We start from the raw sequence: 20,789 nt of genomic DNA, 5'->3' as shown, positions 1-20,789 counted from the left end.
AATTTCATACATAAAGATGACGCATTGCCAGCTGATGAAATTTGTGCTCCCTGGCGATTATAAAAACACCACTTTTTATCAGGTCAGAATCATCCTTCTCATTTAGTATTATAAGTAGCAATTGATGCAAGGAAGGAAGCTTATGCAACATCACCAAAAATAAATTCTACCCACCTTATCTATCCATCTCATAATTTGTCCAATTCTTTCTTAAATTTCCTTTAACTATTGACTTCCACAATATCAGGTGGAAGTCTGTTCCAATAATCAATCACTCTTGGGCTAAAAGAAAATTTCAGACATTCTGCAACCATCCTTTTTCGATTTATGTCCTCTAATGTGATTTGCTGGGGGGGGGGGGGAATATCATCAGAAATTATTTTACTAATCCATTTAGAGCTTTAAACACTTCAATCAGGTCTCCTTGCAGGTGCCTATTTACCAGCACTACAATTTTCAGAACCCAAGTCTTTTGTGATAAAAATATCCTTTTTGTGTCCTTGACTTATCTACTGCTCTTCACAGCACCTGTTCCAACAGTTCCACATCCTTCCTTCAATGAGGCTTGCAGATCTGTATGCAATATTTGAGATGTTTTATAATCGCTGTTTTATACAACAGGATAATCACACCACCTTATTACTGCTGAAAAAATTCCTGTTTGTCACTGATAGAACCCAATGAGCTGTTCTAGCAGTCTGTCTACACGGCATGGAGAACTACCTGTCAGACTATACATAAATAATTACTCCTGGGTCTCTTTCATTCTCCACCACCTTGAGTGTGATATTACCCAGCCAGTATGATATTCTGGGATTACACATGCAGTACCTTGCATTTATCGATATTAAATCTCAATTGCTACTCCTCAGACAATCTGCCTAGCTTATCTAAGTCTTGCTGCTGTAGTATGTCTTGATTCCTGTCATTAATTGCCTTGCCACCTTGCTCAACTTGGTCAGCTTGATATGCCTTCATAAATATCATTAAATACTGTAAACAATATGGGAAAGGGATGCCAAAAACTGAATGCTGAGAGACTACACTAATAACATCAGTCCAAGAAGAGCAGTACCCATTTATAACTGCTCTTTGTCTTCTGCCACTCAGCTATTCCCTTTATATTCGTAGCAGTAAGTTGCCCCAATGCCACATTGCTGCAATTTATACAGCAGTCTTTCGTGTGGATCAGGTCAAAAGTTTTAGTGAATTCTAAGCATATGATGACAAAATTATTTTTTTTGTTACTAAATCATAAGTACCTAATCAGATTGGTCACACAGTCTCCCGTTAACAAATTTGTTTGATTTTCGTTTTTAACTATATTCCTATCAAGATGATCCTGCAGTACTCCTTTAACCACTGATAATAATTCTCAACACAAAATTTTAACTTTTAACAAATGAAATTACACATCAAAATGATTAATTAACAGGCAAGTCATATCAAAGTGGCCAATAAACAGGTATTAAAAAAGATACAAAGTTCAAGATTAGCAGGACTAAAGCAGAAATTCCTGCAGGGATTTCCAGTGAGAGTCACAACTGTTGTTTGTATAGCCTGTGGCATGTATTCTAAGGCTGGTCTAGTAGACAGACCTAACTCATCTGGTGATTCTTTTCTTTGCAACCAGTGTACTGATCTCAAATTACAACTTGGTGAGTTATGAGAAGAATTTGAGTCACTGAAGAAAGGAGTGCTTGGCCTAGAAACAAACATAACTGGGAGCTCATCAGGAGCTCAAGTATCTCCTAACCCTCCATGTGATGCACTGCCGATTTGGGTTCTAGAGAGGAAAAGTCAAGTGCAGACTGCTCTGGTCAAAGGTGATCTAGTTTTATTGGGTGACTCTATTGTCAGGGAAATGGGTAACATTTTTTATAGTAAAGATAGGTGGTCCAGAACCAGAGTGCATTTACCAGGAGCAACAATTGATGTTACGAACAGAATGTCAGATTTTAAGGGAGGTAGAGAGAGAGAATTATTATTCATGTGGGGATTAATGACATTAAAGGTACATGACCTGACCATCTGTTAGATAAATATAGGACTATGCTAAAAAAATTCCATTAGTTCAGAATGCATGTGTCTGCAACATGTCTGTTGTCCCACATCTACAAGTTGTTCACAAGGGTCATTACTAACAGAAAGAATACTTGATGAGAATCGACCAAAAGAGCAAGTTGGTTTTAGGACAGGATTCTCAACTCTGGATCACCTTCACATAATATCACAGCTAATGGAGAAAACAAATGAATATAAAATGCCATTATGCCTGGCATTTGTGGATTATGAAAAGGCATTTGACTGCATAAAGCTTAAGGCAATGTTTCAGGCACTGGAAAGACAAGGCATAGACAGACCATAACATTAGGATTTTGAATAAAATACATGCGAATGCTATCTCCTTTGTTAGACTAGACAAAGAGAGTCGCAAATTTAAAATTGGGAAAGGAATTCAACAAGAAGACACAATATGTCCGAAGTTGTTTACTGCTGACCTTGAAGCTTTCAGAGACTGGACTGGTTGCAGAAAGGAATCAGTGTGAATGGAGAGTACCTAAACCACTTAACAATCTGCAGATGATGTTGTGATCATAAGCCATGATCCAAAAAAATTAGAGGAAAATCTTAATCAGTTATGCAGAATTAGTAAGGATTTCAGACTAAAGATAAATATGGTTAAAACAAAAGTAATGATGAATAAGCAGGTTACAGTTCTGCTATAACACTCTATATGTGTTCCTAAAATTCACCGCGTTATGGTATTTTGCGCATTAAAAACAACAGGGAAAAATAAGGGTAGGGGAGAGCACTCAAAAAAAAAAAAAAAGTTCAGCCTGGTAAGTAAAACACTAAAAAAAGTTAGAAACATGATAAAATTGCTAACACAGGTTTAAGCATCTTAAATTTCTAATAAATAAATAAACAAACATTACAGTAAATATAGCACTTTACCTTGACAAAATATGAAGCTTGCTTGATTGATATTTCTGTTCAGTGACATTTTTTTTTTGGATTGTAAAATTTAAAACAGTAAAAAAGATAAGCAATCTATAATGACAAACATGGGACGCCCAAATTGTGCAAATGAGCCAAGTTTACGAAGCTTAAAAAATAGGAATGAAGAAAATATTCTGAAAATTTATTTATGATTTTTATATGATTGAAGATTTCATGGAAGGGGAAACACATTTCACCATAATAATGTAAAAATCCAGCTATCAGTATTATCACAAATGCAATAAGATCGAGTTTACTACCCGTTTATAATTAGATTGCACTAACAGAAAAGCCCAACAAACCAAATTGTTTTTATTGTTTTATGGCAGTGACCTCCAGAAATGTGCTCCTCCGCTCACACGATCCCGCCTCAAGAAATTTCTGTTCAAATAGAAAAATGTGAGCTCCTGAAAATGACAGTCGGCCTACAATATCACCTATTATCTTGTGATACAACAAATAACAACAGTGTTTCTCCAACCAATACCACTACAGTAAATGGAAAATACAGCTCTCATACATTCGCTGTTTGACATTTTTAAGCTTCGTAAACTTGTATGTATTGCTGCGTAGGTTGCTATGTTCAGCTTGGTGCTAAGTTTGCATTCACCTAGTGTTACTCACAGACGAAATCGTGCACGAGCCAAAGTGAAAATCGTGTTATACTCACATTGTTCCCTAATATATCAGTTGCGTTGGGGCCAATTCGTGTTACAAAAATGCACGTTATAACAAAACTGACTGTATGCCACAGAAAGGGATATAATCATTGAAGGAGCAGAAACTGAAAAGATGGATTCATACACTTATCTTGGACAAGTCATTAACTGTAATAAGGATAAATGGCTGGAAGTCAAGAGAAGAATAAATCTCGGATGGATAGCATTTAGGAAATATAGTCATACAGTGAAGAACAATAATTAGATTCATCTGAAACGTAAAATAATGAACCAATGTATACTCCCCACCATGACTTATGGAAGTGAAATTTGGGTATTCACCAAAAGAATAGAACAGAAGCTGAAAACTACATAGTGAAGAATGGAACAAATTACATTAGGAATCAGACTGTTGGATAAGAGATATACATGGATTAGGCAGCAAACTCAAGTAAAGGACATTTTTGTCCTATTTGGTTTTTAGGAGCATTAGCAACTAAAGCCATATTGCTCTGGGGATATGCGGTGGTCATTCCCTGACTTCTCTGCATCCTCCATATTTGGTGTCACGGGCTCGAACCCTGGTCTAATCAAGAAGCACGTGCTAAGCACTGCCGCTCCTGCCCACCTAGCTACGGAGGCACGAGGACATTTTTATTCAAAACTAAAGAGCTGAAATGGACTTGGGCAGGACACAACTCAAGGATATGATGACAGATGGACTAAGAAAATAACAGAATGGTACCCAAGAGGAGCTAAAAGAAAACATGGAAGACAACAATGGAGATGGACAGATGAAATTCAAGAGTTAGTGGGCAGTAAATGGATGGCTATTGCACAAAACAGAAGGAATTGGAAAGCTGTTGGAGAGGCCTTTGTCCTGCAGTGGATTGAAAATGGTTGATGATGATGTGTCTGCAATTCTGCCCAGACATTATATGCTGAAAGTCTTGTGGATTAACTCGAGATTTGAAGAAATCTGCAAGGCTCTGTGGGGGGGGGGGGGTTATCAGTGTGGCCCACATTTGTAGGTTGAAGGAATCTATTTTGTAGAAATGGTATTCATTTGAACAAAGGTGGTGCAAGGATTTTTGCCAGTATCATTGAGGATACCATAAGGGTTCAGGGTGATTATTATTTGTACCAACATGTTAGAGAAAGTACTTGGGGTTGAGATTATTCTTGACCCAATCATTACTAATGAATCAGATGACATCACGGGGCTTAAAGTACAGGAACCATTGTCAGGAGGTGATCATATGCTGAAAGCATATGATCACCTCCTGACAATGGTAGGATCATCAGGAAGTGATCATATGCTGAAAGCATATGATCACTTCCTGACAATGGTTCGTGTTCATACAATTGTCACTTGGATGATGATGAAGAAAGATGTTGCAGTAGTCAAAGATAAAGGTATGGGTTTTAACTTCAGAAGAGGGAACTTTGACAGTTTAAAGTGCTATATGGCATCTATTAATTAGATGGATTGCTGAGGGAGGGCAAATACATAGTCTGCATAATGTTTGAGGTGAGGCACCACCAGTGGTTTCCCACAACTGCACCTTTAGTACTCTTCTGAGCAAACACAGTATTCTATAAATGCCAGAAGTATGTGTGGTTTATGTAGTTTTGTGTCGTGTTCCGTTGTTCTTCTGGCTACTTGGCCACGGGGGTCCCACGTTGCTTGTATTCACCAATAGGGGGTGAGCCAGGTAGTAAAGATTGCTTCTCTGGCTGGTCTCCGCCAGAGTTGCCTGAGTTTCCTGGATGGAAATCAAGTAAAAAAAAAAATATATATATATATATATATAGATATATATATACTATCATTGAATTATATTGAATATTAACATAAGTTAAATTATAATAAAAGGAATAAATAAATAAATAATTAAGCATTCATTAGAGGCAGCAATGTGCAATTCCTCCATATGAAGCTGAAATACATCCAATATTTTAAATTAAATAAAATAAAACATAAGCCAGTAGTATGGCAAAAACTGCAGAGCGAAAATTAACATAAAAATAACCCAAATAAACAAACGAACGAAAAGAAAGAATAGACGTAAATAGTAGCCCAGAAACCCTTGTATAATTTCGAACTTTAAATCCAATTAACAAAAACTGTACAAAATTTAGGATAATGCCAATTACATATTAATTTAACGGTACCCCCCGAGAGGTACCAGTTCCGAAAGACGTGAAATATCACCAAAAAAGGGTTAAAGGATCTACCAAACGATAACAAAATCAAAATAAATTAAAATAAAATGGACTGACCATCATGCCCCATATCGACAGAGGACCAAGAGGCCAATAATGGTCATGGAATCGCTGCATTTCAATCACTATACAAATCGTCGCCATGGTGAAAAGATCGAAGTACCAATATATATATATATATATATATATATATATATATAAAGCATCCATAAAATTACTGAGTTTAGGTTGTAAAGATGTAAAATTATAGTTAAAGTGGTTATTATATTTATTATAGTTATTATATTATAGTTATTATATTATTTTGGCGTTAGTATACAGGCAGATGATAACAGAAACCGATGGCTCAGTCTAGCATGGGTTGGTTATTTTGTAAGGGTTTAGCCCTCGACAAAGTTCCTTGCAAAATAATTTTCCTGTGTTGGGCTTATTATTTTATTATTTTATTAATTTACTTAATATGATTTATATTTTGGTTTTCATGTATACTGGAGATATGGCAGGACTATGGCTATATGGATTTTCAAACTTTAAAGATATTAACTTTACACTATAACGTATCTATTTAGTATATATATATATATATATATATATATTTTTTTTTTTTTTTTTTTATCCATCAGGCAAGTGGGATCCAGGGATTAGGGCTAAAAGTACAGTGGGTAAGAGAACCCAGTGTAGATCATCAAGAGGCCAATGATCTCTATCATGGTGAGTTGAGGATTTCCCTTGAAGGGACAGCCCAGTTCTTGATGTCTCCAAAGTCCAAATCGACTGTTGTAATAATCCAAATTGCCACTTCCCAACTCAGATACTGATTTTAGGTGTCAATCCATGTCTTGTTTCCCATGTAAGGGCTAGTCAGGTCCTGGTGTTTCAAAGTCTAAATTGGATAATGTCACAGTTCAATTTATTGATGTTGTCTGCAGACAACATCAATCAGGTTGGTGGTGAATGCTACTGGGGAGATAGGAATACTTTAAAACTAAAAATCACAGAAGCCACGACCGACAGCATACATATCATTATGAAAATATTGAAGGAAGAGAATGCCGAAATGGATGACTGCAGAGCTGGCCAGTCACACAGAGCAGAAAAGATAGTGTGGGATAGGTACAGTGCAATATTCTAACTATCCGATGCAATGAAGCCTACAATGTCTTATCTGTGAAAAGATCTAAACCTCCCAAGGACTTCCTAATTCATTTCACAAATATACGTGGTCTCAATTCCAATCTCAACGATGTCCATTTCCACTTGCAGTCTTCCAAACCCCATGTACTTTTTCTGACTGAATCTCAGTTATCAGTTGATTCAACTACTGCTCATCTCAGATGTCCAAATTATTTGCTGTATGATTCCTTTCGCCTCAAAGGTGGTACTTGTGCATATGTCCGTTCTGATATTCCCTGTCAGAGACTTGGCAATTTGGAATCTCCTCTCTTTAATCTTCTCTGGCTTAAAATCTCTCTACCTCATTGTGTAAAATTCATCTGTTGTCTCTACCGTTCTCCCAACTCCACTAATCACTTGGAGCTCTTTGACTTCCTCTCTTTGCAACTTGACTTTCTCCAGTCCAGCTTTCCTAACAGTGAGGTAATTTTCCTTGGTGATTTTAACGTTCACAACACCAGCTGGCTCCCGTTTTCTAGTCACACCGACCCAGCAGGTTGAGATGCTGAGGCTTTTGCAATTACTAATGACCTAGCACAGATTGTTCATTTACCTACAACAATACCGGACAATCCTAATCATACAGCCAATACGCTTGATCTTTTTCTCACAAACAACCCTTCTAAATACAAGGTTGAAGCAAGAGGCCCTTTAGGCACTTCAGATCACAACTTGGTGATTTTCTCTTCTCCAATGGAACCTTTATCTCATGGCTATTCCCAACCTCGTATTGTTTGGCATTACAAGAATGCAAAATGGGATGATCTGCGAGACTTCTTTTCTTCTTTTCCTTGGTCTGATTACTGTTTCAAAACTTCTGATGTCAACGTTTGCTCAGATCGTGTCAGTGAAATTATTCTTGCAGGAATGGAATCCTTTATCCCACACTGCACTTTAAAATCTCATCCTTTATCAAAACCTTGGTTTTCCAATAAATGTGCTAAGGCTGTCCAAGAGAAGAATGTTGCATACCGTAATTGGCTTGTTTCTAATTCTTCAGTTTCATTTTCTGCCTACACCAAAGCTCGCAACAATTATAAAGCAGTTATTAATCAGTCCAAACTAGAGTTTGAACAGGCTAAAAGTAGAAAACTTGCTCCCTGCCTTAATGGTAGCCGAGCATTCTGGTCTCTTGCCAAAGCTATTGGCCGCAACTTTTGCCCATCTCTGCTCCCACCTCTGTCCAAACCAGATGGTTCTGTTGTCACTTCAGCCAAGGATAAAGCTGACCTGCTAGCATCCCATTTTTCTTCGAGCTCATGTATTAATGATCTTGGTAAAACACCTCCCACCATTCCTAACACGCTCCATTCAATGCCTCCTGTGGTCTTCCGTCAAAAGGATATCAGAAGGATTTTGCTGAATCTTCATGCTAAGAAAGCTCCAGGTCCTGATGGTATTTCTCCACTTGTTCTCAAAACCTGTGCTCCTGAACTTACTCCTATTCTTTGCCGCCTTTTTTCACTTTCTTATTCCAAAGGTGTTTTTCCTTCTGCTTGGAAATTTGCTCATATCCAGCCAGTTCCTAAAAAGGGTGACAAATCCTTCCCATCCAATTATCGTCCCATTGCAATTACTTCTACTCTTTCTAAAGTAATGGAGAAATCAATTAACCGCCAACTCTTAAACTACCTAGAAACCTTCCGTCTGATCAACGATCGCCAGTATGGATTCCGTCAGTGTCAATCCACTGGTGATATTCTGGCTTATATTACCCATTTATGGACTAATTCAATGGAAAGGTTTGGTGAAACACAAGTAGTTGCTCTTGACATCTCAAAGGCTTTTGATCGTGTTTGGCATAAAGGTCTTCTAAACAAGCTTCCATCTCGTGGTTTGCCAACTGTTTTTAGTAATTGGTTATCCAGTTTTCTCTCTGATCGCTCACTGAGGGTGATGGTAGATGGCTCTCTGTCTTCTAACTTCTCCACTAATGCCGGTGTCCCCCAAGGTTCAGTTCTTTCCCCCACTCTTTTCCTCTTGAATATCAATGACCTTCTTCCATTGACTGGAAATCCTATCCATAGTTTTGCCGATGATAGCACATTGCAATCAACTTTCCATTTTGAGAAACCTTGTCCAGCTCAATCAGCTTCAAGTTCTCGAAAATCTGCTGCCAATTCCCTAAATGCCGATCTTCAGGTAATTCTCCAGTGGGGCAAAGAAAACTTAGTTGATTTTAACCATTCTAAAACTCAGTCTTGTCTTATATCTCGCAAAAAGGATTCTTCTGCTCCTATGCTTATCTTTAGTGACACTCCGATTTCAAGGCAAAATGATATATCTCTTTTGGGGATTACCCTGACTTCTAATCTCTCTTGGCACAAGCACATTACAAATACTGCTTCCTCTGCATCTAAAAAACTTGGTTTTCTCTTTCGCTCTCGGCGTTACTTTTCTTCCAAACAGCTGCTCAACTCTGTATAAATTGCAAATTTGCAATCGCAAAACCTCTCTCAGGCTTCTTGATTCCATTCAGAAGAGGGCAGTTAGGTTAATTAATGATTCATCTCTAACAGAGTCTCTCCACTCGCTGTCTCGTAGACGTACTGTTTCTGCTGCATGCCTCTTCTACAGATACTTCCATGGGCACTGTTCTTCTGAATTGGCTCCTGTAATTCCCGCTCTCTCTTTCAAAACAATCCAAACACGTGCCGCCACCAGCCAACATCCATTTACTGTCCAACTTCAAACCCACAGAACCAACTTTTCATCTTCCTCATTTATTCATTCAACTGCCGTTTTCTGGAACAACCTTCCTTCATGCGTATTTCCTGAAAATTACAATCTACAGAAGTTCAAGTCCAATATCAACAAATATCTTCTTTCGTGTTCTCAACCTCCAACCCAAGCACGGTACTAAGTACTATAGGTTCTAATACCTCTCGTGTTTCGGGTTCTCATAAAAAAAAACAAAAAAAAAACAACAGGTACAAATTGATCAGTAATAGTATAACAGATAAGGTTAGAAAGGCCAAGGCTGCATATGCGAAAGATCTGGCTAAGAGAGCAAAGAATGGAGGCAAGGAATTTTTCATGTATATGAATAAAACGAAGAAGAAGAAAGCTAATCAGATTGGATCTTATGCATTGAATTGGGAAAGTCTTGGATAACCCTGCTGATGTTGCAGATGAACTGAATGGGCACTTTGCATTGGTCTTTACTGACAAAAGACCTTTCATGCTGAGAAGAGGCTGTGTGAGTGAGGCAGAGCCATATGAAATTAGTGATTTTGTAATTACAGATGAATGTTTATTAGAAAAACTTGAGCATAAAAGCAAGTAAGGCTCCTTGAGTTGATGGCATATACCCAGTAGTTTTGGGGTAGACCACCTGGAAGTGCATTGAACCATTGAGGTTAATTACAAGGGCATCTTTAGACGTGATTCCATTTCTCCAATCCAAAGAGATTCCTTTGTCAGGGAAACGGAATATTTTTTGTAATAAGGATAGGTGGAGCAGAACCAGGGTATGTCTGCCGGGAGCAACTATTGATGATGTCACCAACAGGTAAAGAAAATATTATTATTCATGTGGGGACAAATGATATTAAACATACACGATCTGATGATTTGTTGGAAAAATACAGGACCATGCTGAGGAAATGTCGCGAGCTAGGCCATAATGTCTATGTGTCTGCAATTCTGCCCAGACACGATACGAGGGATTATTAACTCAAGACTTGAAGGAATCTGCAAGGCTTTGGGGGGAAATTTCTATCAGCATGGCCCACACTTGTAGGTAGAAGGAATTTGTTTTGTAGAGATGAGATACACTTAAACAAAGGTGGTGCAAAAGTTTTTGCCAGTATTATTGAGGATACCTTAAAGGTTCAGGGAAACTGCTAGTTAGGGGAGGGTGTGGGTAATACTGACACGTGTTTATCTGATAATATTGGTGAAAGTAACTCTTGCACATACCTTAAGAGTTCTTATCTGTTACCCCAACTGGACGTATTATCTAGATGTTCTGGGGGCAGAAACGTTTCACGTGAGCGGGTAGCTAATATCAGGGAAGAGAGCCTAAAAAACTTCAAGGGTTGTTAAATATACAAGAACAGTAAATCTTAATTGTTTATACAGTAACGTTAGAAGTGTCGTCAATAAAATGAGCGAATTCGAACTGCTGGTTAAAACAAGTAATGCGGACATAATAGGGCTTACAGAGATGTGGTGCCACCCGGAAATTGGGGATGATGAGTTTCAGTACAGCTTGTATAATGTATTTAGGAAGGATAGGATAGATAGAAGGGATGGTGGGGTAATGTTTCTTATCAGAAGCAGCCTGAGTGCGACGATAGCTTTCCCGGATTCAGACATTTCACATGCTAGTATAGAATCTGTATGGTGTGAGATAGTTGGAAACAAAGGTATAATGCGAGTAGGAGTAATCTACAGACCAGGTGATTGTGAAGATTATGACAAAAGCCTCTACGTGCAAATGGAATGGGCAAGTAAGCGTCAATGCCTTATTATGGGTGATTTCAATTTGCCTCTAATTGAGTGGAGTAAATGGGAAGGAAACTGGACATGGGGAACAAAATTTTTAAATCAACTAGATCACTGTTATTTGTATCAACATGTCAGGGAAAGTATTAGAGAAAAGAATATCCTAGACCTCATCATCACACATGAATCAGATGACATAACAATGCTGACAGTAGAGGAACCAGTAGCAGGAAGTGATCACGGAGTTCTACGGTGGATGATGACGAGAGAGGTAGCAGAAGTAAACGGCAAAGGAATGGGTTTTAATTTCAGAAAAGTAAATTACAATGCCTTAAGGTACTAGATGGCCTCTATTAACTGGGTAGATATCGCGCAGAGAATGAATACATTTGAACTGTGGTACGCTTTTAAAACATTAATCACAGATGCCTTGAATGCGTATATACCATTAAAAAAATACTCCACAAGAAGGGTTCCAAGTTGGATGAATAGTGAAGTTGCCACATTACTTGAGCAGAGAAAGGTGGGATGGAAAGGTTACAGAGCAATAAAAAGTACTGAAGCCTGTATCAGCTACAAGGTGATGTGTAATAGAGCCACAGAAAAGGTTCAACAGGCAAAGGCAGTTTATGAGAAATCACTAGCAAACAGAGCAAAGAGGGGGGGGGGGGGAGATAAAGAATTCTTCACATATATAAATGCCAAGAAGAGCAGGACAAACCAGATCGGACCTTTACGTAAGGGAAAGGGGATAGTAATAAATACACCAGCTGCCGTTGCAGATAAACTCAACAGTTATTTTGCATCGATATTTACAAATGAAAAGCCTTTTGTGGCAATGGGAAATTGTGGGAGCAAAGTTAAAAAATATGTAATTAATGATATTGAAATTTCGCAAGATTATTTAACGAAAAAACTTTTGAGCCTACAGACCAGTAAGGCTCCTGGAGTTGATGGAATATACCCTATAATCTTAAGGGAGGCGGCGAGTGCATTGAACCTTTGAGGCTAATTATGCGAGCATCACTAGACTCTGGGGAGATTCCCTTGGATCGGAAATGTACAAATGTATCTCCCATATATAAGGGAGGCTCTAAAAGTGAAGTTGGAAATTATCGACCTGTCAGTCTGACTTCAGTAGTAGGGAAAATCATGGAGGCAATGATCAAGGGTGGAATTCAGGATCATTTGGATAGAAATGGAATTCTCAAGGATGCTCACAGCATGGTTTTGTAAAGGGAAAACCATGTTTAACAAATCTGGTTCGCTATTTTGAAAGGGTCACTCACGAGCTGGATTTAGGGAATAATTTCGACATTGTTTATTTAGATTTAAGCAAAGCTTTTGACTCAGTCCAACATGAGCGGTTGCTTTATAAGCTGGAATAGGTTGGAATCACTGGGAAAATCCTTAGATGGATTGAAGGATGGCTTCAGGGCAGGAGGCAGAGGGTTGTGATAAATGGCTATTCCTCAGATTGGGTTGATGTAAGAAGTGGGGTACCCCAAGGATCAGTATTAGGACCACTGTTTTTAATTTTCATAAACAACATTGATGAAGGGATAGAGGGCGTGATGTCTAAATTTGCAGATGATGTTAAAATTGGTAGAGTAGTTAATGATCACTGTCAAGCTGAGCTTCTTCAGAGAGACCTAGATGGACTTCAGGAATGGTCAGAAAAATGGCAGCTAAGCTTTAATCCAACAAAGTGTAAGGTATTACACCTGGGAAACAGTAATCCCAAAAAAACTTATTCACTTGGTGGAGTTCAACTAAACCCAGTACTGCAGGAAAGGGACTTGGGTGTTACGATACGGTCAGACATGAAATTCTCTGAGCATTGTAAACAGGTTGCAAGGAAGGCCCATGGTGTCCTATCGATGATCTATCGAACTTTTGCAAGTAGAGATAGGGACATGATAATCCCATTATATAAGGCTTATGTTAGCCCACACTTGGAATACTGTGTTCAAGTATGGAGACCGCACCTAAAGAAAGACATCGAGCTTCTTTAAAGGGTGCAAAGACAGGTAACTCACCTGGTGAGATCGGCAAAAGGGCGTCCTTATGAAGAAAGACTTCGAATATGTGGGTTGCAGAGTTTGGAAACTAGACACCTTAGAGGAGATTTGATTGAGGTGTTTAAGGCTCTGAGAGGCATCAGTAAAATGAATGAGGACAAAATTTTCAAGATTATAAATGATGCTAGAACTAGGGGACATAAATTCAAGTTACGGGAGGAAATGTTTAGATTGGACTGCAGGAAGTTTTATTTTAGCCAGCGAGTTATACATTACTCGAATAAGTTGCCTACATGGGTGGTAGAGGCTGACAGTTTGGGGAAATTCAGAGGTCATCTGGATAGTACTTTCGGGTTAGGGAAGCGCATAGGATGATAGGTTTAATTTCCTTTCCTTTTTTTTTTTTTATTAATTATTATTATTTAGTTATTTATTTTTTTGTTTTTATCATTGTTTTGTTCGGATTTTTTTTTTTTTTTTTTTTTTGGCTGGTGCAGCATAAGCCATAGGCTTTCTTGTACCATGCGGCCGTTACTAATACTAATATCATTGGAAAGAGCTCAACGAGTATGTTTAAAATATAATTTTAAAATATTTCTAAAATTAAAAATGGTGGCGTCAGACAGGAAAATGTAAGTAATTTTCGCCCCCCTCTATTTCCGTCGCTAACAGAGCTAAAAATTTAAAAATCACATTAACTATGTGTTATTCGATGCTTATCAAGGGAAATCTATCATTTATTTTTGTGTTAAAATTAGTTCAAAATCTTTTTTTTTGTTGCACTTCAATTTACTGAACTTCAATAAAGTGCTTCTTTTTACTAAGTAACTCTCCTTTTAGTGACAAAATGGTGGCTAAATAGGGGTTGTCCCAGCAAGGAGGTACTCATTGAGCCGGTGTTGAGGCGGCGGTGATGGTGGGGAGGCACCGGTGCAGAGTCTTGCAGGGCCCTCACCTGCCAGTCGCTTCTCCCCCAAGACTTTAATCGCTTCTGCAAGAAGAAGTCGGAGTCGCGTCTCATACCCTTGGTATTCACAACTACAAAGACTCAAATAGACAACATTTTCGTTATTTCCTAAGTTTTAGGCCAAGCCAGGGTACTAGAAACTTTTTTCAGTTACCATAAAGCACTCTATTTGAGATACTACACACATGACAATTCGTGTCATCCTGAGTACCCGGCACTCAGTAGTTGACTGATTTATTCACTTATTTTTCTATATATATTTGAATAATAAATTTATACTTAATAAACTGTGTTAATATACTAAATTTGTTGTTCTTATTCCAAAAACATTATTACGAAAGTAACTATCAGGAAAAAAAAAATTTTAGAGTACTTTTCATATCCTTTTAATTTTCAATTTTTCCTGATAGCAAAGAATAAGTACCGGCACCTATTTTTTTTACAAAAAAATCACTGGAATTCTTAGTAAAAAGTATCCAATTTATCACAGCATGATACAATCCATTTTCTTACCATAAGAAGCCAGTAATCCTTCTTCTGGTGAGAAGTAGCCATGGATCTACCCATGACTGGTTGCATTATAGGATGATGAATACCTCAATAATGAACAGAAACAGTTTTAAATGGATTTGTGCCTCCATCATCTGATGTGTTATGAAACTAAAGAAAATACTTTCTTAGGATGAACTGTGATTGTACATGAAATATTATGCATGCACCACAAAACAGACAGCAAGCAACAAAATACACATGGAACGTCTGTCATCGCACAATCACAACTGCTGTGCCACTTCATGTGTCAGAGTGGAACAGTCATGTTGATTCAATGCTCACACATCTTCAAAGCCATTAAAACAAGAAACTTATAGGTCTGACTGAAGGAGTCATTTTGTTAAAAGCAATACACTAGAACAATCCTCAAGCAACTCCAGTGAAAAGCAGGATAGACATGAGGAAATTTGCTTTCAGCCAGAGTAATTGTTGGAATAAATTTTCTTCTGGTTGTTTTCTTCTGGTGTGGCAATCTAAATAAATTTAAAAAAGGGTACTGGACAAATTATCAGAAGAGGTAGGCAAATAATATGTGCCTAAACAGGTATTGGAGATTATGTTGGGAAATTATAAAGCTACATAAAACTCATTTTCATTTGCCTTTTATGTTTATAAATAGTTATTCTATTTTTTACTTACATTGCCTTCTCTGCATTTCTTGCCTGTGGAAGTAGGGGGAGGAGAGAAAAAAAATTAAGTTTTTAAAAACAAAAGTACATGTTTATTATACTATATATAATAAAAATTAATAAAGGTGGCACAATATTGGGCAAATCATTTATTATTAAGTAAATACCTGTTATAATTAAGAAAAAATCATTAAAAAAGTTCAATTCTATCCTAAATGTTTTATTTGAGAGAGAGAGAGAGAGAGAGAGAGAGAGAGAGAGAGAGAGAGAGAGAGAGAGAGAGAGAGAGAGAGAGAGAGTTTAGACTCAATTTTTGTAGGGAAAGAATTGACATGTTTGATAAACACCAAACAACTCATTCTTGAAAATGCACTGTTAGTCTCTCATGTGAATATAACAAAGAAAAGACAGTCCTTACACTACAGCATCAATATGTATAAAACATCATTATGTGCTATACCACCAAGATAACTTACCAGTGGTAAGTTATCTTGGTGTTATAGCACTGCAACATACGAGATTCAATGCAACAGCATAATGACTTTGTCCTTTCCCTTATCTATATAATTATCTATCTATATATCTATTCGTTTATCATTATATAAACAGGGGGATTTTTAAAATGTTTTTGATCATCCATTTCTGTATCAGGGATAGTCAGACAAATGGACTAAAACCTTCTTGGATGAAAAACTTAAGCTATTTAGTAAAGAAGCAGGGCAGCATTATTTTCTCAGAATATTTCTTTACATTCCTTTGAAATAGGAGAGTAGCATTATTTTCTCAAACTATTTCTGTACCTTCCTATTTCAAAGGAAGGTACAAAATAGTTTAAGAAAATAATGCTACACCGAGTTGTTTTCTGTCTTTACTGTCTGGGAACACTGTTATCATCCTTGCAGTGGCACAGCTTGGCTTGGGCTTACACTCTACAAATGCCTTTGTAGAGTGTAAGCCTCAATCATGCCTTTGTATTTTTAACAAATAACAGTTGCGTCATTTATTGATTGATAACAATAACTTTGGTCAACTTGTGGTTAAGTATAATCATTTATAAAGAGTGCAAGCACAAGCTCATTCACTAGTTTTTAAGGAGCATCAGCAACTTAGGCCAGTTAGCATCATTGTGTGTTATGTCTGTACACAGGCCAGTTTGCATGTTGTTGTTGTTATTAGGCGCATCAGTGATTTAGACCATGTCGCTATATTGTGTATTACGTCTTACAAGTGTATGTTCACAGGTCTTAAACATCTTCTGATGCCGCCATAATGTAATGGAAGTCACTCATTGAATGGACAAAAGTGTTCCCAGACAGCAAAACATAATGCAAGGTAACATGATTTTCTGAATACTAAAACTGATTCCTATTGAATACAATGCAGTTTTCATGAGAGCTGAAAAGAAAGCATTTTTCACTTTGCATATCATTTCACGAACATTTCCAACCACCATGTTTATTCTTTTAATGACTCTGGAAACATGTCTAAAAGTAATGGTTCCTTTAATGCACATATAATGAGCATCACCAAGGCAGCATTTTGTACAAAGTGCATTAAAAAAGGCTTTACCAATGCATATCAGCTGCAATAAAATTATTACAATGAAGCTGTAAGCTCCTCTAGCAAGGGTGACTGCATTGAATATAAATGGAAATTTACTTCATTTATTATTATTCAAACTGACTGAATTAAACAGCATAAGATTTGGGTGACAGTTTAATACTATATAGATGTAAACAAAAAAAAAAAAAAAATACACAAATTAGACATAGTAGTAGATATATTTAAACAGCACTCTGGAAAAAAAAATAATAGTATTACTCTTTCCAAATGTTTCTATCATAGCAGAATACTTATAACTTCAGTGAACATATTTTCTTGGAGAAAATAAAGAGCAACCCAAAAAATGAAGGAAAAACCTGAGAAAACAAAGGACAAACTTGAAAAAATAAAGGGCAAATCTGATATAGGTTCATAAGGATAAAAAAATTTTTATTACTTTGTTTTGCAAATGAAAATTCAAGAGCAAAACTAAGAAAAACTTTACAAAAATATTTAACAAAATGCATCTTCTAATAAAAATATCTAACTTCTAATTATATACTGTATATAAATTTATTTAAAAAAGAAACCCAATTTTCACATTTTTTGCATGAATGTACTTTTTTAAAAATATCTTGCTCATCTTTTAAAAAGTCATAAAACTGCATACAACTCATATCAAAATTGCATTTAATACAAATGCATGCTTCCACTGTTTCAACTTTTAGTTGTGTTTTTTCCACGTTTATTACTGAAAATATTCTTTCAGTAGGAGCATTTCATCCCAGGAGAAAAAGGCAAAATTCTACAATTTTTAGAAGATATTTGTTTGTAAAATATCTAAATATTTCAACCCATTTATGATGGCAGGTCATTTCCTCATTTTGTCGCCACTCTTCTAGTTTTTCCTTAGTAACATAATTTTTAACACAACAAACTTCTCCTCCTCGGCCTTTGTCCACAATGGAATTTCTCACAAAACAATCCATTCAAATAGGCCGCTGTCCCATTGATTAAAACAGTCAATGCAGGTTTGGTAAAATGATTGAACTGATCCATTAAATAATTTTACATCAATGTTGTTTTGTTTTGCTTCTAATTCTGAAATGATTTTCCTAATATTCGGTGGTAAAAATTATTGATGTTTTTGTTCACTCAACTTTAATTTCAATTAATTTAAATTGACAAGTTTCACACACAGAAATATCTTGAGATTCAATTTTTAGAATATGTTTATAAAAATTTAAAGCTGGACTGTGAACGAAAAATAACCATGATTCAGCTAACAGATCATCAAAAGTTTTTGAGAACTATAAAACATTTCTTGTTCCAAAAAAAAAAATTGTAGCGGCTTAAAAATTTTCAAAATCCTTTCTAAAGCTGAAAGAAGAGTCAACCATCTAGTTTTGAAGTAACCTAGTAGTTTTTTATACTGAGCGTATACATCACATATTTCCTTAAATTTTTCAACTCTTAATTGTGTAGATGTAAAAGGGTGAATAAATTTTGGTATGATTGACATATGCTTAACCCACTGTGGTTAGTGTTAAGTAATGTTTATCCCCCCCCCCCCTTGCCGCTGTTTTAAAATCTAGTAGTAGTAGTAGTAGTAGTAGTGGCACTTGATGCAAGAAAGCAAGTGTAGGAGCTTATGCAGCATCAGCCAAAAAAAAAAAAAAAAAAAAAATCACACCATACCCTCCAATTGCCTGTCCAGTTCCTCCTTAAATTTATTTAACCTATCAACTTCCACAACGACAGATGGAAGTTTGTTCCAGCAATTAACCACCCGCTGGCTAAAGGCAAATTTCCGCACATCTATTCTACATCTATCCTTTCTTAATTTGAACTTATGTCCCCGTAGGTTCGTATTCTGAACAAGTGGGAGGATCCCATCAGAATTCAGCGTGCTCAACCCATTCAAGGCCTTATAGACCTCAATCAGATCACCGCGCAGGTGCCTAGTCTCCAGCCACTGCAATTTGCAGAACTTAAGCCTCTCTTGGTAAGAGGATCCCTTCATTCCCCTCACCAATCGTGTTGCTCTTCTCTGTACACGCTCAAGCAAATCTACATCCTTCCTAAAATGAGGCCTCCAGACCTGTACGCAGTACTCAAGGCGTGGCCTGACCATTGCCTTATACAGAGGGACAATCACCTCCTTTTCCCTGCTAGCAAAATTCCTATATATCATTGACAAAACCCCATGACCTGCCCTAGCAGCCTGTCTACATTGCTCAGAAAACTTCATATCTGACTGCACAATTACTCCCAGGTCTTTTTCATTTTCTACCACCTTAAGTGTAGTACCACACAGTTGGTACGTTTCTCTGGGGTTACTTCTACCCATATGCAATACTTTGCATATGGGTAGAAGGAACTCATTTTCCTTTGCATCTGGAACTCATTTTCCTAATTTAAAACAGTGGGGAGGATAAACACCCTAAGACTGAGGCAGTCTGGAGGGGGGGGACCCTATTCTAATAATCAGCCACTAATACAAATACAACTACAAATTCACCAATACAATTTCAATATCAACTTCATCACTCGTTTCCGTGCAAAGCATACTCACTACATCAAGTCTTCCCCGAAACACATACTAAAAAACACTATGCATTTTAAGTGAGCCATGACATTATAAGAAGTAAGCATTAGAAAAGGATTTTGTGCAATCAGAACATGTATTAAGCGGTTCCATTCGTACAATAAACGTTAAATGACTAAACAAAAATAAAGGACAAAAGTGGGTTTTTGAAAAATAAATAAATCTAAAGGACAGCTTCCTGAAATAAAGGACTGTCCTTTATAATAAAGGAAGTATGGTCACCGTAATTATAACTGTAGCAAGCAATGAGTTTTCTAAAATCGAAATTAATTAAAATGTCTAAAGTCAACTGTCTCCAAAATCATTTAAGTGCTTTAGGTCTGTCAATCTGAATATGTTGTTGTTATTGGGTTTGTTCTGTATGCTATATGTAGACTGTGTGTGTTCTGTGGTCAATTTTCTGTTCGCTGGATGAAAAATTCGAGTTTCTGGGGGAAAAAATCATGCTACCCTCGCCTGAGACCAATTAACTCAGCCACATTGTGAAAAAGGCCAGTAAAAATCCTCGTCATTGACCCAGGTTTTTTCCACCCATTGTGGAGAGGATGCCGATTCTACCAACTGTGCTTTAAATCATTTGCCCCACATCGCAAGTCCCAGAAAATGTCCCAGAGGGCAATTTGAATAAATAAATAAAATAAATTTTCATTTATACTCAATACAATCAACCTGGCCAGAGGAATTTAACAAAACCTTTCTTTCATTACAAGGAAATAATGACATGAATTCCTTTATGTCATCATTATTTTTTAGAATGAAAGAAACTAAATTACACCATAGACCCAATATAACACGGTTGTGGGATCCAAAATTTTGGACCACTTACAACTGAGTCTGCGTTTTATCAAATTTACATATTTGGACATAAATTTACTGATGTTTGACCATTAAAACTACCACAATCTAAAGGACATAACTATAATAATAATCGCTACACATGAATGAGTGAAAATAGATAAA

General features: G+C 36.9%; 1 protein-coding gene across 2 annotated transcripts in view; it reads right to left on the bottom strand.

The window, feature by feature from the left end:
* LOC150086881 (pre-mRNA-splicing factor ISY1 homolog) overlaps positions 1 to 20,789 on the bottom strand; it is a 235,017-nt gene that overhangs the window by 165,070 nt on the left and 49,158 nt on the right. For both annotated transcript variants that reach the window (XM_090371648.1, XM_090371649.1), the window contains exon 2: positions 15,690 to 15,712. In XM_090371648.1, the coding sequence (XP_090227774.1) occupies positions 15,690 to 15,712 (23 nt within the window). The remainder of the gene's footprint in view (positions 1 to 15,689; positions 15,713 to 20,789) is intronic.

Source organism: Mastigoproctus giganteus, chromosome 4, assembly GCF_048544385.1.
Source record: "Mastigoproctus giganteus isolate SK-2022 chromosome 4, ASM4854438v1, whole genome shotgun sequence".
Classification (NCBI taxonomy): Eukaryota; Metazoa; Arthropoda; class Arachnida; order Uropygi; family Thelyphonidae; genus Mastigoproctus; species Mastigoproctus giganteus.
This window is presented reverse-complemented; position numbering and strand designations above follow the sequence as displayed.